Below are 17,651 nucleotides of genomic sequence, written 5' to 3'. Positions count from 1 at the left end.
CAATAACAAACGGCTAATCTTTTAAAAATTTATATCCGGATGGCCTTCAGAAATTTAATTAATCTTATCCCAAAATACAGACCTGAGCAGCCCAGCTAGCTGCATTCCTCTAAACTATAAGGATGAATATCTTTGAGTGATAAGTAGGCAGATACATTATTTTCTATTTTCTTGTACATAAATTAGTTTAGTTGTATAATAAAACCTCACTTAATAAGTCCAACTGGGGCCTCCCTGGTAGCACAGGGGTTAGAGACACGGTGCTATCAAGCCATCACCAGCCACGGCAACATTAGTTCAATCCCCAGCCAGGGAGCTAACCCATATGGCGCAGCAGACCTCTCCTGTCTCGCCCGCTGCTCCCCTCAGCAGTGTATGTCAGTGGATCCGCCTGTTCTGCTCCCCACTCTGTTGCTGGTGAATCCTCTCACCCCCCGCCCCTCACTGCTGGCCTATATCCCAGTTCTTATATGCATAAATAAATAAATAAATAAATAAATAAATAAATAAATAAATAAATATTTAAAAAAAAAGTCCAACTGACCAAAATTATAATTATAAACCACCACCTAGATTTTCAAAGAGAATAATTTTTCAGATACATAAAAATAATTTGTTGTGAGCACACTGCTGTGAAAATAGAAAACTTTAAATCATTGAAAATTAAAATTCCCTTGTAACTGTTTTAAGCACTTCACCCTGTGATTACAGTTCTACATTTAGCATGTAGAGAATAAAGGGATTTTCAGTTAAATATTTACTGATATATTACCTAATTTCTGCAGTTCTTGGTAACAATGTTCACACACTCTTGCTGGTTGATTTTTCAGGTAATCTAAGCCATACTTATTTGATGAACAAGCTTGACATACAATCTGAAAACACATTGGGATTATTTCATTTAGAATAACCTTGGTATCCAAAACATAAGCTATATTACAAGTATAGAGCTGTCTCTATTTCAAACCTTTTTTCAGTCACTGAATTTCAGTAAAAGCCATGGAGTTTAGGCAGGAAGTGAATTCACAAAACTACACTTGAAGATGAAAAGGTCACAGATTATTACTGAGTGCTTATTACATAAAATAATATATAAAAGGAGTTAAAATGTGCAAATGTTTGGAACAGTGTCTGGCATGCAGTAAGTCCTCTATATTTATCATCAAGGTCATCGCTGGTATCCTCACAACTGAGGCGACCAGGCAGCTGGTCTAGATGAGGTGTGTGGCCCTGTGCTGACCACTCTCTACATGCACTAGTTTAATCTTTACCATAACTCTCATGTCATTGTCACGATGCTCACTTTACTAATGAGGTGATTAGACTTAGAAACATCACTAGGGAGAACTTCCACTCTGAATGTCCTGCTTATGAAATACTCAGCATTTAGATAGAGTTTAAATAATTAGCTATGAATGTGGGGGTCTGGTTATTGTGAATTTCTTGGGTATTTTAAAAATGAAAAGTGTCTATTACTGGCATTCTAAAGTAGCCCAGAGGTAGGAGAGGGTAACTTCCCTAACAAGATTGCTGCCTCATATTAAAAAAACTAGCAACAACAAATGTTGATGAGGGTGTGGAGAAAAAGGAACTCTTCTGCATGTTGGTGGGAGTGCAAACTGGTCCAACCACTATGGAGAGCTGTGTGGAGATTTCTGGACCTACTAAACATAGAGCTTCCATAGGATCCAGCAATTCCACTCCTAGGTATTTACCCAAAGGACACAGAAACATCAATTCCAAAGAGCACCTGCACCCCTATGTTTATAGCAGCACTATTTACAATAGCTAAGCTTTGGAAACAACCCAGATGCCCAAAAATAGATGACTGGATCAAGAAGATATGGTACCTATATACCATGGAATATAACTCAGCATTCAAAAAAGATAAACACATGCAATTTGCAGCAACATGGATGGCGCTGGAAGGGATCATGCTCAGCGAAATAAGCCAGAAAGAAAAAGAAAAATACCGGATGGTCTCACTCATAGCAGGAATCTAGAAAACTTAAGTGAGGGACCAGGAAAATGAATAACTATAAGAAAGTGAAAATCAAAATCAACGGAAAACTATGAACCAGAGACACTTTTTTGGGGGGTGGGGGGCGGGAGGGGAGGGATTGGGGTCAGAATGGGGGGGTTGCAATTATATGGGGAATATAAAAATAAAATTTATTATTAAAAAAAAAAAGATTGCTGCCTAAATATTTAGAGAAAACACCACTAAGCCTCAGTATCTTGGTTTGTTTTCCTACAATGGTTTAAGAGATGCTACAAAAGGTGCAGCCGGGTATTTTTAATATCGCAATGGAGATGGGTGTTATCTCCTCCAACCTTTCCACAGGCCCGGCAGTGATGTCGCCTCCAGGTCAGAGTAAATTCACTTGTGCAGATCATACACATTGTGGCTCTGGTATCAGGAATCCAGATGGGAGCCTTTGATCCAAGAGGACTAACTTCCTCTTTATTTTCTGAGTCTGCCTGTGGAAGAAGAAGGGCTTCTGATTATCTCCATGCACACTGACACACTCCATGCACACATCCTCATTAGTTTCTTCGTTAAGCTATATTGTATTTTCTAATTTCTAAATTTTCTACAATGAGGTTTTTATGACTAGAAAAAATATGATACACTCTATGCTACCCTAGAATTATAGTTAGACCTTAATAAGATATTTAGTTCTGAAATTATGTACTTACCTTCAGTCCTTTGTGAAACATATATTGCTTTCCTAAACCCCTGGGAAAAGTCTCCTAAAGGTAAAAACTGAAGCACTCTGAAAATGAAATCAGGAAAAGACAATACCTCCTCAAGACTCCGAGTAGGACAGAATGTGATTCTTTTCTTGGCATACTCTTCTATTGATCTGGAGATTGCTTCCAGCCATTCATCCCTCTCTGTGGCAGAACTGTTGGGGGCAAAAGAAGGTTCCATCAACCAGATGTCAGCTTTTATTCCATATCTTTTCTTTTCTTTCTTCCATGGCAACAGAGTCCCCCACCCTCCAAGAAGGCTGGCCACAGGCAGCCAGTCTGAGGTTTATGTGCGCAAACAATCAGAGGGACATTAGAGAACACATGTCATTGTATCACTAGCAACCACAGTGCTTTTTTCCTTTCCTGAAGTGCTGCTTTACATCGGATGGCTTTCAGAGTCTCCTATATATGAAAGTATTTTGGTTTGGTTGAAATGCTATACACTCAATTAATTATGATTATTTATGTAACCAAGGAGATTCCAGGGACATAACCCCAGAGTTTAAAAATATTCCAAGGAATGAAGTTTCAAATACACATTAATATTACTGAAATGTAATTATTTTCAGATGACTAAAAGGGTAAAGGAATATATTTTTGGTGTCATAACAGATGTATAAGGAGTGGTTGATAAGAGAAATAGTCTGCAATTATCACCACAACTCTTCCACCTATTTATTTACCACATTCTGTTTCTACCCTCAGTTCATTAAGAGCTATCTGATTCAAACCTAGATGGAAAAGGGCCAAACAGGTGAACAGCCTGTATAGAAAAAGGCATTCTCGTTCTGCTTTGTTGAAACACACCTCCCCCCAAATCCCAACATCACCACTAACCATCAGCGCTTACAGATAAGGAAACTAAGGATTTGAAATGTTAGATAATTTGCAGTAGATACTAAATGATGAATTGGTATCAAACCAAAGTGGGGAGAAAGACTGAACCCTTCACCACCCTGTCATCTCTGACCTCTATTCATGTTCTCTGAAGAAGTATACTATAAGAACATATGTTCAGGCACCCACTAAACACTCATAAAGCACAACACTCTCCTCTCCCCACTTTTCACAAGAAGAGGTAACAGAAAGCATAGAGGCAGATGGCTAATTTGAGAATTACTGATTTTTCTGGAGCCCTGGGAGCACATGGAATGTGATTTGACTGTGCAAATCATGTCACATAAGCTGTTCTTCCATTTAATCATTCCTGGCTCTCTTATGTGGGATTCTGCCAAACAATGTTTGCCAGCTCTTGATAAAGCATTTCTCCCAGACCACACACATCTGCCTGCAGCATTGAGTGGAGACTTCCTAGATCTCCTTTTCTAACATGGTTAGCAGAAAAATTAGCAGCTACCTCAGATCAAAAAAACAGTTAAACCAAGTATTTCTTTTTCCTTTATGGAAAATAACTTGTAGACTAACTTTATGAAAAGCAAGCTTGTATAAAATAAGCACCACTTTCCCATTGAGTGGGACACATCTTGAAGGGGAAAGGCCTTCCAATAGAAGGTATTTCTGGTGTGTCACCATTGGCACACCACTTGCTATTTGTGTTTGCTGTCAGATGCTGCTCCCTTTCACAGGTCACTTTAATTCAAATGATTTAAGTAACATTTACTGGGAGCCCTCTAAAGCCCATTCAGCTATGAGCACAATAAAATCTCACTTGTAAGAGCTCACAGCTAATTGAGGTAAAGCACAAAAACAAGTAATTGCACATGATATAATAAAGGCTAGTAAATAACATTAGGTAGCAGAGATGGCTTTGCACAGATTATGACTAAGAATCTAAAGAACAATAGGAGTTTGAAAGGTGACTCTGCAGGCTATCTGTGCACACTCATTCAGTCCCCTGGCTTTTGTTACATCTAGGCTGGTGACTCCCAAATATATGTTCTAGTCCAAGATTGCTTCTGATATCCAGATCCTTACACAAGCTACCTCTTTGATGGCTCCATTTTGATGATTCATAGATATCTCACATTCAGTATTGTGGCATTCAGAAACTAAATTCTTGTTTTTTCTGCCAAAGCTGCTCCTTACCTAGTGTTCCTGAACATGGTGGTGCTATTCATCATGTGTTAGGTGGTATTAGGTAAGCTGCTCCTTTCCTAGTGAACCACCATGATCAGGAACACTAGGTAAGGAGCAGCTTACCTAATAGCACCACCACCTAACACATTGCATAAGAAGAGGGCTTTTTCTTAATGCCCCCTCTCTCATCCCCTATTTTCAATGAGTCAACTCCTTTACTTCCCCTTGCAAATCATTCTTCACACAGCAACCAGATGTTCTTTGAAAAGTGCCAATCTGGGCCTCCCTGGTGGCACAAGGGTTTAAGCACAGCAGTGATATCAGACCTCAGCATAACAAGGGAAGACAAATCCCCATGTTCAGGACTTGTCAGGAGATTTACTTGCTGGAAAGTATCTGACAAGTCCTGAACATGGGGATTTGTCTTCCCCTGTTATGCTGAGATCTGGTATCAGGTAACAGTGGCTATTTCATTTCAGAGACCATTCCAGCTAGCTGCTCTTGTGGTCCCCTAATCTTGGGAAGCCAGACATTTATCCATGAACAAATACAACATTATAATGGTTAAAAACAAGAATTCCAGTGCCAGATGTGCTACTAATAGTCATGTAACCTTGGACATAGTGTTATACTACTCGGTGTCTCCATTTTTCTTACCTGGAAGGTCAAGATAATACTTATCCCACAAGTCAGGATGGGAATTAAAAGAGTACAGAAGCATAAGTATTTAGTGCTGTACCTTACACAGAGGTCTGTTATGAATCCAGAATTACTAAGATCCTAGTTGATTTTAGTGATTATGGACACAGCTGGAAGTAGCCTGGGTTCAAATCCCAACTCTGCTACTTAATAGCTGGGTGGCTTTACTTACCATAAAATGGTAGCTTAACTTAAAAGGTTGCTGGGAGCATTTACTGGGACAAGCATGGCAATGAAAAGTATTTGCTACTATCTTTGTTACAACAAAGGTTAGATGTGAAAGCTCCCCAGACTCACAGTCCAGATCCAGAAGGGGCACATACTATGGCTGTTGGTGTCTCCCTTCACCAGTCAATTCTGATCAGATATCTATTTCTGTCACTGGGCCAAGATCTCACTAATGTGTGTCTATGAGCCCTCCACAACCAGCTTTCCTTAACACTTAATTTACATGATACAATATACTTTGTGTTTTATTTTATTTTATTTTTATTTATTTATACAAGAACTGGGGTAGAGGCAAGAGGTGTGGTTGGGGGCGGGGGGGTGGGGGAGAGGAGTCATCAGGGATAGAAGTGAGGAAAAGAAGAGGCAGATTGACTGAAATACATTGCTGAGGGGGGCAGCGAGTGAGACAGGAGAGGTCTGCTGTGCCATGTGGGTTAGGTCCCTGGATGGGGATCGAACTCGTGCTGCAGTGGCTGTGGATAGCTTCACAGTGCTGAGATTTAACACCTTGGGCCACCAGGGAGGCCCTACGTAACATGCTTTTATTTATTTATTTACTTGTTTGTTTGTTTTTGAAGATTTATTTATTTATTTATACAAGCACTGGGTACAGTCAGAAGCGTGCGAGGGTGAGAGAATTCACCAGAGCCAGAGTGGGGAACAGAACAGGCAGACTGATGAAATACACTGCTGAGGGGAGCAGCGGGTGGCAGGAGAGGTCTGCGCACCATGTGGGACCCTCGCCGGCAGCCGGGGATTGAACCAGCACTGCAGAGGCTGTGGGCAGCTTTGCAGCCCAGCGCCCAACCAGTGCGCCACCAGGGGAGGCCCAACCTGCTTTGATTTAAACATAAGTCACTGCAGGTTCTAGTTTGAGGCAACACGGTATCATAATAGATACCATAATAGATACCATTTAACAGCAAAAAATTCTATTAATTTCCTGGCTTTGCCAGTTATGTATCCTTATGATGGCAACTCAATTTTTCTGCAACTTAATTAACTTCTTCAATATTAATATCATGTGACACCTACCTTGCAGATTGTTATGACCTTTCAAAGTTATGTATAAACTTCCCAATAAACTATAAGGCACTGGGTCTTTTTAAAAATATTATGTGCCAGTATAAAAATATTTGAAACATTCACTTAAAAAATGATCAGTAAAGAGGGGGCTTCCCTAGTGGCACGGGGTTAAGACGCAACCTATGAAGCTATCCACAGCCACCACAGCATGAGTTCGATCTCTGGCCAAGGAGCAACCCACATGGCGCAGCAGACCTCTCCTGTCTCACCCGCTGCTCCCCTCAGCAGTGTATTTCAGTCTGCCTGTTCTGCTCCCCGCTGTCTCTGGTGAATCCTCACCTCTGGCCTGTACACCCGTTCTTGTATGCATAAATAAATAAATCTTTTAAAAAAAAAAGATCAGTAAAGTACTTTTCAGCATTATTATTCAAAGGAACATCTTTATCTTTGTGCTTCTAACATGCTATTATATTAGCTCTCAGCTATTCTCCCTGCATGGTAAAGCAAAAGTAAACTGAATGGTCTTGGGAAGAAAATAAGTGTGTGTGCGTGGGGAGAGAGGGGTGTGGTAGGGAGGAGAGAGTGAGGAAATCTAGTAATTAACCAAATATGAAAAATACTAGTGACGTCTGCCTTGGTACTTTTAGTAAACATTCATTCATATATATTTTTAACGATTACCTAGCAGAGAGGATGAAGGATCGTTCTACACTTTCAATCTTTAGTTCATTCTGATATGCTTCTTGGGTGGGTTTTCTGACCTGAAAGAAAGCAAAACAATTTGAGCAAATTCATCCTTTTGAAAATCTCATCTCTGAAGCATAGTTGAAAGTGCTCTATGACCCCAGTTAACATTCACAACCAACCTCTCTATCCAGCTTTATCTACCTCTAGTCTCCCTGATCTCCTCTGAGCTCCTAAGGAATTTAAATACCCAAATACAGGTCCAATTTTCCTACCTTTGCTTAAGTTCTCTAACTTAAGTGCCTTGCCGCCTGTGACCATGGCCAGATGTGGCCCACCTATGACCATGGCCAGATGTGGCCCGCCTATGAAAGCTCTTGGTTCTTCCTCCAAAAAGACTTTCACAATTCTCTTTCCCAGCTGCCAGCAATCCCTCTACCATGTCCCATGAAAGTTACACATTCTTTATTTTACAAACTCTCCCAAACTTATTCCTTTATAGTGATACAGCTGTCTAATTTTTTTAAGATTTATTTATTTATTTATACAAGAACTGGGGTACAAGCCAGATGTGCGGGAGAGTGAGAGGATTCACCAGAGACAGAGTGGGGAACAGAACAGGCAGACTGACGAAATACACTCTGAGGGGGAGCAGCGGGCGTGACAGGAGAGGTCTGCTGTGCCATGTGGGACCCTCGCCAGCCAGCTGGGATCGAACCGGCACTGCAGAGGCTGCGGACAGCTTCACAGCGCAGCGCTCAACTGCCTGCGCCACCAGGGGAGGCCCCACTACTGTCTATTTTATAGGTATTCATAGTATAGGTATTTATAGTATATTATAGGTATAGGTATTTATAGTATATAGTATATTTATAGTATGTTATCTTATAGGTATTTATAGTATATTATCTTTCATAGTATAGGTATTTATAGTATATAGTATATTTATAGTATATTATCTTATAGGTATTTATAGTATATTATCTTTCAAACTAATTGCTAAGTTCCTAGGGGGATTGGGAAAGAGTAGGCACACAAAAAAATCATACTTTAATGCATCAGTGTATTTTTCAAGCCTACTAATATGCTTTGTTTATAGTAGTTCTCAATAAATATCCTATGAATAAATTATGAATCTGTGAGCAAATGACTACATGAATGAATAAACTATCACATCAACAGTAACATACGGGAGAGAGAAAAGTTAAGAATGTGAGAAAGATAATTATCATGGAGATTTTTCTCTAAATATAGTTGGGCTAAAAAAATCTTCTGACAGATGCACAGACCTTCATTCCAGCCAATGAGAGCATGTTGTTCAGTTTATACATCCCAGACTGCACCGGTGTTGTATATAATAGGGCATCATTAAACTGAAAGTAGAAACATTTCCCAATAAAGAAACAAAGATCAGCTACAGAGACATTGATGAGATACAAGAATAAAAGAAACATTACCTCTTTGTTAATAACTGTCTGAATAAAATATTTATGTTGTTTATATAAACTAGAACCACCTAGAATATTTTATTAGATTATTAAAACGGCAATTTCTAGAAAATGTGCTTCCTTTCACGTTCTGTAAACAGAACTTAAGTTTTCTGAAATCTAAGTCTCACACACAACACACCACAATCTGCCTGTTTGATTGAATTAATTCTTGCAATTAATTTTTCATCTAGAAGTGAAATAAATTAAACTCAAAAAGGAAATAATTTTCTGATTAAGTATCAGAGAAGGCTTTTTCCTATACTAGCAATGCAAATAGGCGATACAGCCAGTCAAAAATCCCACTAAAACTGCTATTTGAACGTGCTAAGCTTGTGTTATTAACAAATGTCTTCTTCTATTAAGCAATTACCCCTGCCTTGGGTACATCACAATCTTACATCACCACTTACCAGGAAAAACATTCCAGGCTGCATGACTTTCCGAGAAAGCTTCATCAGAGTTCCTTCTTTGATAAAAACCTGATTAACCCAAGCAAATGCCCATTTAGTCCTACTATCATAACACAATTGCAATATGCATTTTCATATAATTTCCTTTCCCCAGAATATTTTTATGGGGGGCTGGGTGGTGGATTTGTGACCTTTTTTATAATCATGGTTTCTTTTTAAAGCCTGTAAGTCATTTCAGAATTGGACAAGCCAGAGAGTTTCATAAATCCAATACTGGCCCCAGGGGTGCAATGTGGTCTGAAATGTAATTAACCAAGCGTGTACTTGATCCTGAAGCACAGCCAACATCCTGACAACTGCGTTTTATAATTTTCCTGAAGTCATTCCATAGGCCACTATAGTGCTCTCTGAGGAGCACCGAAATACCAATTTTCTCCTTCCCTTCACAATTCCCTATTACATTAAAGATTTTAAATGAAACTGTCTTTAAAGCTGTGCGAGGTCAGCTAGTATGACACAATAAAATGATCCTATTTAATCAGATACTTTGTGGAATCCCTTGCAATTCTCCTAATTGAGCTGGACTTCTTGTCAGAGTAACTTAAATCATGAATGATTTGAATGGATAGAATCAACTTCTTTGAGCTAAACTGGGTAAGTGAAGAGTAACAATAACAAATAAGCCTATTTTCATAAATGAGATGAAAAATAGTTACAAATGGTGCTTAAACACATAGTATTAAATTTGCAAAAGACAGTCTAAAGCACTTACCCTTCCAGGCTGCACTATTTCATGGTGTCCATTTAAGCTATACTGGATTTGCATAAGCTTCTGGAAGTTGTCCTACAAAAAGAGATGTAGAGCACATGAAATCTCACACTCCCAGGTCCAACAGTACACCATCCACCAAAATCAAGACACTCACCCCTTGCTTCATGGTGTCATTGGCGTGGTTGGCCACCTCTATAACAACTGCAAGAGCATCTAAAACATACAGGAACAGAAGGAGCAGTTGGTCTATATCACTGAAGCAAAGGTTTGTAACATTTACAACACCTTATTCATAAAAAGCAATCTTTGGAGGATCCTGGTTAACTGTGAATATGTAGCTCTGAGGCTCGATGATATAGATGAAGAGGTTGGATGAGGTCAAACTCATAGAAAAAAAGGCAAAAACAGTACTTTCGTAAAAGAAAGACTCTAAAGAGACTCTGTGTTTTAACAATATAAATATCAGGGTAGTTTTGTGCTAAGATTTAATACAAGAATAATGACTGATTTAACCTGGCAGCTAAGGCTTCCTGGGGTACAGTTGCCTTGGGAGAGAGAGATCCTGGGTTAGGAAACCAGAACTATAACAAGCTATTATTTAAGAGTCAAGACTTACCTGCCTTCACTTAGTCTGCTCCCAACAGGGAAGAAATGCCATGTGGAAGCATACTAGACCATAGGAAATTACAAGCATTCTTTTTTAAGTTGGGATATTTAGCCTCATCTATGTTTTACTCTTTTTATTTACCCCTTGCTTTTTTATTACCAAGGTGTTTTCTGAATGGCCCAGTCTGGATAAATCTGTTCTGATCCCAAAAAAAAAAAAAAAAAAAAAAAAAAACAATGCTCCCCGAGTGACATTTAGACACACCTAGGGACAAATTTTGGTTGACACAATGACTAGAAAGGTCCACTGGCCTTCAGTGGGTATGAGTCAGAGATGCAGGGAAGCAGTGACAATAATCCTCAATGAAAAGACAATTAAAAGAAAAGAAAAAGAGATCAATTTCTGGAAAGGGATTTAGGTTTTTTGGACCAGCTACTATAACCTACCAAGAAATTCTCTTTCTGGTACCAACCCTGATGGTTTCTATATTCTTTTAACATGTATGATTGTCCCTAGTATTAAAGGAAAGTAGTATTTCATCACAGACTCCAACCAAAGATGAGAATTTGCTGCACCTGGTACTTTCCTCATGGCAGATATTCAAGAATTTACTCTGGACACAAGTCCTGCTTTCTGCCGGCTTGAGGTCCCAGTAGGCAGGGGGAATAGCTTTAGGATTTCAATGAATATATTGCACTGGTAAGGTGCTATTTGGTCACAGGGCTTCCAAGTTCTCCTAGTTCTATCCACTCTGCAATTCTACTTTCCCATGCCATCCCTTTAAAAGGCTCTGCTGACTGTTCCTTTAACCCTTCTGCCTCCCTTTTAAAGGTATATTTGTCTCATTTTTCCTCCCTCTTGGGCAATTTCATCAACTGCTCACCACCTTATGCTATGCCTCTTGCCAGACAATGCGCCTCACTGTTCACCATTTACTCGAATCCATGTCTTTGCAGAGTTGTGTAATTTCAATGAGCCTTTTAATCTCTTACATTATATTTGTTTTATCTGTAAACAGAGCTAACAACTCACTTTTCTTGAAGGGAAAACCTTGGGACAGATACTTCTTGAGATCCCATTTGCTAAGATCTGTCTACAATTTTTATCCTCAAGAGACAGACTCGGGCTAGCAATGCCTACTCTCTTTCTTGCCACTCTTAGCTCATCTCCAGTTCCTTTGCTCTGAACAAAACTCTGCCTCTTCAACCTCTACACTTTTCTCCCTTTTTGAAGTGACTTTGTATTGCTCAGTGTGTCCTTACTTCAAAGCCATCTGCTTTAGAAAAGACTCTCTAGAAAATGAATTAAAAACCTTCTTAGTGTTGTAACCTGAAAATGTAAAGAATCATAAGAACATGATCAAACTGATAAAATTCATGGGAGTGGCCATGGACTTGCTTAATGTGTTTTTGCAGGAATACAATGTGTTTTTGCAGGAATATACAAGAATATACAAGACATTTGAAAGAAGTGGTTTGGATGTAAATATGGAAAGAAATACTAGTAGCCTGACTACAGAACTTTTTCTCTCTCTCTGGATTATCCCATGAACATCAATGACAGCTTTGCACTGTAATGGACTATAAACAAACAGTGTCAGAATAATGTGCTATTTTAGATGTTATCCTTGATTTGTATGGTTTGGTCACTTCAAGGATTCATGATTATAAAGCCTAAAATAAGCTTGCTAGTCAACTTGTTCAAGCCTTGCTTTAGAAAACACTGGACATCTAGAGAAGGTGAATTTACATGGGCACAAAGTGACCAAGCATGGGGAAATAAAGCTTCCTAACCCCAGGACATATTGGATCCACTCTCTTAGGAGAATGGCACTCATGGTAGGCTGGCCATGTGCCTCCCATGTCCCTATAAACTCACCTGAATCCACCAACATATGCCACTTTAGTACTATTTAAATCCACCCAAAATAGAATTTTAAAAAAGTTTCTAATGAAAGGGTTTTGTATATGGGTTTAGTTATTGGTTTACATTCATATTCAGGGTGCACAGAAACAAAATATAAAAACTTCTATAACATATGAGACCACAAAAGTCATTTACCTTGAGTGTCTCTATAATCTCCAGAATCTTCTAAGAGATTTTTCAAATAATCTGAAAAAGGAGAAAAATGATAGCATTTAGTATAATTAAAGCACTAAGGAAAAATATTTATCATTGAATACTTCAATAATTTTTGCTGGTTAATATACACACTGGTCGAATTTTGTGTTAACTTCTTAAAAATTTGAAATAAGCCCTGGTCAATTTGAAATCAGGACATTGGAAAAAGCATTAGCAACCACACTGGTCATTTCACTGATAAGGAATCAGGTTAATAAGTACAAATTCTTGCTCAAGTCACAAAACTGCTTTGTGGCAGACAGGACTAGAATCAGCTCTCCTGGTGCCCAGTCTAGCTGTCTTACTCCAAAACACACAAAATACTGTAAGCCTATTTGATAGGTAATGGGAAGCCATTTCTCAACAGAGAAGGAAGTGTTACCTTGAAATCCTATGACATTCCTCGGTGTTAAAGATTTACTAAATATAATAATCAATTGAACCTGCCTTTTTTCAACATTATAAGAACCACGGTACCACACTTCTCTTATAGAGTATCTTCATATAGACCTTGGCCCTATTGACATTTTGGGTCAAATAATTCTATGTTGTAGGATTTTCCTGTGTATTATAGGATGTTTAGCAGCACCCCTGGTTAGAACCATTAGATTCTGTAAGCCTGTAAGCCTAAGGGATGCTTAGACTTGTTGCTCTAAGTATTTAATAATGCTCAGAACATCAAGGAGTTTAAGACATGTGTCTAGTCCATTGGTTCTCAAATGGGGATGAATTTGTCCCTCAGGGGACATTTGGATATGTCTAGAGACAATTCTGATGGTCATGCTGGAGGAAAGGAGGCATCATTAGGGAAGAATCTAATGGTTCTAACCAGGGGTGCTGACAAGAAATAATGAATAAAAATGTTTTATTTTTGGCAAGATTGTGTCTTAGTTTAGATAAAAGACAATAAAAAACTGAAAAAAATCCCAATGCCAGTGGGAGTTGAGAAAATAGAAGGAGGAAAGGCATATTAAGAGAAGAATTCATTTTTATTAAATTCACCCTCTATTTGCCAATATTATAGACAGATACAATCTCATCCCATGGATTTATGAAGTCATACTCACCGGGAAACTTGGATGCTAGTGCTAGCTTTCCAATCTTTTTTTTTTTAAAATATCTTAAGCAGGTTTTTTTTTTTTTTTTAGATTTATTTATTTATACAAGCGCTGGGTATATAGTCAGAAGCGCGGGAGGGTGAGAGAGTTCACCAGAGAGAGAGAGAGAGTGGAGAGCAGAACAGGCAGAAGGACCAAAGTACACTGCTGAGGGGAGCAGCGGGTGCAGCAGGAGAGGTCTGCGGGCCATGTGGGACCCTCACCAGCGGCAGGGGATCGAACCAGCATTACAGATGCTGCTGGCAGCCTCGCAGCCCAGCGCTCAACCGCTGCACCACCAGGGGAGGCCCGATACTGCCTTTTTTTAAAACTAATTGAAAGCTTGTGGCAAAAAGATTATGATTTGCTAAAGACTAAGATGATCTCATCACTTTTCAGCAACAAAGTATTTTTAAATTATGTGCATTTATTTTAGACAAAATGCTTTTATATGCTTTACAAAGTATAGTATAGTATAAACATAACTTTCTATGCACTGTGAAACCAGCAGTCTGGAATTGAATCCACAGTATCTCCAAGGTTAGCCTGCAATTTTTTTTTTTAAGATTTATTTATATATGCATACAAGAGCTGGGGTACAGGCCAGAGATGTGGTGGGTGAGAGGATTCACCAGAGACAGAGTGGGGAACAGAACAGGCAGACTGCCTGAAGTACACTGCTGAGGGGAGCGGCGGGCGAGTCAGGGGAGGTCTATTGCACATGTGGGTAGCTCCCTGGCTGGCCGGGGATCGAACTCATGCTGTAGAGGCTGTGGATATCTTCATAGGTTGTGTCTTAACCCCTTGCGCCACCAGGGAGGCCCAGCCTGCAATTTTTAATTCCCAAGTTGGAGAACATGCTTCTCACCAAATAGATAATAAACTACAAAAACTGGGCCTCCCTGGTGGTGCAAAGGGTTAAGACCCAGCACTATCAAGCTATCCACAGCCACTGCAGCACGTGTTCAATCCCCGGCCAGGGAGGTGACCCACATAGTACACCTCTCCTGTCTCACCTGCTGCTCCCCTCAGCAGTGTATTTCAGTCTATCCACCTGTTTTGCTCCCCACTCCCTCTGGTGAATCCTCTCATCCTCTGCATCTCTGGCCTGCACCCCAGTTCTTGTATGCATAAATAAATACATCTTTTAAAAACTACAAAAATTAATAAAATATATTAGTTACATATTACATTTAGCCTCATCTAGAGATAAAAAATTAATCTCACTGACCCTACCCAGAATGTAGTCTATATATATATATATATATATATACATACACACACATATATGTTATATAATATATTATTACATTATATTATATATTATATTATATGTAATATATTATATATATTATATATATATAATATATATAATGTTTGATGAGTCCAAATAATTTAACTTTTCTTTGAGAGTGATAAGGTTCGGTAGAAAAACATACTATATGTTCTCAATGCCTAGGATAACCTTACTAATCAAAAGTGATGTTCATAAAAGCCCCTAGTTACTAAGAGTGTGGAAAGGAAAGCAGGTTAACCTAAGCATCAGATTCATGGCAATTTGCTATTTTGTCCTCAATTCTTGGCCTTTAAAATAGATGTCTACAAAAGCAAACCAAGATAGTCCTCTAAACCAACAGAGATCATTAGAAAATGCCTGTAGGAAGTTCTGACCTCACAATCACCATGCTAATCCTGATAAGCTTCTGAGTTAACTTTTCTTGGCTTGTACTCAAGTTCAGCTGCTCTGACTATCTGAATTTTGAGGAAGGGGGGGCTGGAGATGGGGCTGGGGAGAGAAGTATACAAATTGGCTGGACAGAAAACGTACCATTAAGATGTTACAAAATAGGGCCTCCCCAGTGGCGCAGTGGTTGAGCACTGGGTTGCGAAGCTGTCCGCGGCCTCTGCGCCGCCAGTTTGATCCCTGGCTGCTCCCCGGCCACCAGAGGAGGGTCCCACATGGCGCAGACCTCTCCTGCCGCCCGCTGCTCCCCTCAGCAGTGTACTTCCGTCCTTCTGCCTGCTCTGTTCCCTGCTCTGGCTCTGGTGAATTCTCTCACCCTCCCGTGCTTCTGACTGTACCCAGTGCATGTATAAACAAACCATCAAACAAACAAATAAATAAATAAATAAAACATGCCTCTATTTAAAAAAAAGTTACAAAATAATGCTATTAATCAAGGGGGCAATGATTTATTCTCCATACAAATTATAAAAAATATCTTGACTTCAACATTCCAAAACTGAATTTTTTAAATGCAATTTTGCAATATTTCAATGTGTCCATCCATCCTCCCATGTTCTCAGGACATCTGTTGCAGTACATTCTTTGAGAACTTTCACTTTTTCAAAGAAAACAAGATCACCATGTCTTCAGTTATGACTCACCCAGTTCCTTAACTACAGAAGGAGATTACAGGTGACTGATCAGACTATGAGTCAGATGGGAGGAACACTAACATCACCAGATACCCCAGTGACTGTTATGACGCAGGTGAAACCCAGGAAAAGACACCAGACAGACACACCTGTGTTGGTCACAGGAAATTGTTCGCAATGTACTATTTAATATCCTGCAGAAGTTTTCATTACAATAAGAGCAGTCATTTCAACCTGCCATGTTAGACTTATAGTATTCTGTGACTTCCCTGCTTTTGCAAAACCAAAATGTCTGAAATGCTGCTGAAGGTATTGATCCAAATTTTTTTAAAACCCAAACAAAAAGACCCACAATGGTCAGTACAGCTTACGTGGGCACCATAAAGTGCACTTTCTGGCCACCAGGTGGCATCATTGGTTAAGAGACTTTAATTAACCCCATCATGACCATTATCCAAAAAGCAGCAAAAAATTAACAGTTTATGTAGCCTTTAGGGATATACAAGGTAACCTTTTTCTCATATATAAGACTTAAAGTAAAAGTCTGAAGAACCAACAAATATGTATCTTGATAGAGGTCTAAGTTTTCTGTTACCCTTTGATTACATAAGTAACAAATAATCAACTTATAGTAGAAACTATTCAGAAGTGCACCTGACCTTTTCTAAAATGAGTCATCTGTGGGAATCTGAGACCATGTACACTTAATAACACCCAGTCAGATTCCTGGACTGTGTGCTGAAAAGCAGTTAATGACAGAGTACAAAGGAAAAGATAATATAAGACAGTATCATTCCAAAGTCAAGTGTTCCAAGCCTGAGGACATGCTTGTTTTGTATTTTCCAGGTTACTTCCTTCTTCTCTAAAATAAATAATGAGACCACCAGTACATTTAGAATTATCTAATGCAGAGAAAAGTAAGATTAGCCAAAAACCTGTTATCCAAAGTTTCAAATTTTGAAAGTAGCAACCTAAAATTATCCTGACTTAAGAAACAAAGTACAGGTTATTTTAAATACCAAAAATAAAGATCATGTGTCAAATTAAAAGATGTATCATCAGTTATAAGGCAGCCTGGTGAAGAGGTCAAGAGTCCTACTGGAAGGGAGAAGATTAATTCTTACTCTCCTCATCCAGCCATGTCTATCAGAGGACATGCAGCATTTCTATGTGTCAGTGTCCCCATACATACAATAAGAGGGTTGGAACACGTTGAAATGATGATTTCAGTGCAATGATTCTCCTTCTAAATATTATATTTTTTAATTCTAAAATGCTCTATAGACAATATGGAAGATTAAATAATAGAAAGCAAATCATGAATTCTCTTAAAATAACTATTAA

At 39.0% G+C, this 17,651-nt stretch overlaps 1 protein-coding gene across 1 annotated transcript in view; it reads right to left on the bottom strand.

The window, feature by feature from the left end:
- The window catches only part of FGD6 (FYVE, RhoGEF and PH domain containing 6), a gene marked incomplete at both ends in the record, with an annotated part of 95,875 nt that overhangs the window by 8,858 nt on the left and 69,366 nt on the right, over positions 1-17,651 (bottom strand). Inside the window, 9 exons of the mRNA XM_084254927.1 lie at positions 773-875; positions 2,335-2,481; positions 2,807-2,909; positions 7,429-7,508; positions 8,721-8,804; positions 9,332-9,400; positions 10,104-10,175; positions 10,258-10,316; positions 12,772-12,822. Coding sequence (XP_084111053.1) covers positions 773-875; positions 2,335-2,481; positions 2,807-2,909; positions 7,429-7,508; positions 8,721-8,804; positions 9,332-9,400; positions 10,104-10,175; positions 10,258-10,316; positions 12,772-12,822 — 768 coding nt within the window. The remainder of the gene's footprint in view (positions 1-772; positions 876-2,334; positions 2,482-2,806; positions 2,910-7,428; positions 7,509-8,720; positions 8,805-9,331; positions 9,401-10,103; positions 10,176-10,257; positions 10,317-12,771; positions 12,823-17,651) is intronic.

The sequence above is a fragment of the Talpa europaea genome, assembly GCF_964194135.1.
Source record: "Talpa europaea genome assembly, chromosome: 15".
Taxonomy (NCBI): Eukaryota; Metazoa; Chordata; class Mammalia; order Eulipotyphla; family Talpidae; genus Talpa; species Talpa europaea.
The sequence above is the reverse complement of the archived record's forward strand: the minus strand, read 5'-3'. Positions and strand labels throughout refer to the sequence as shown.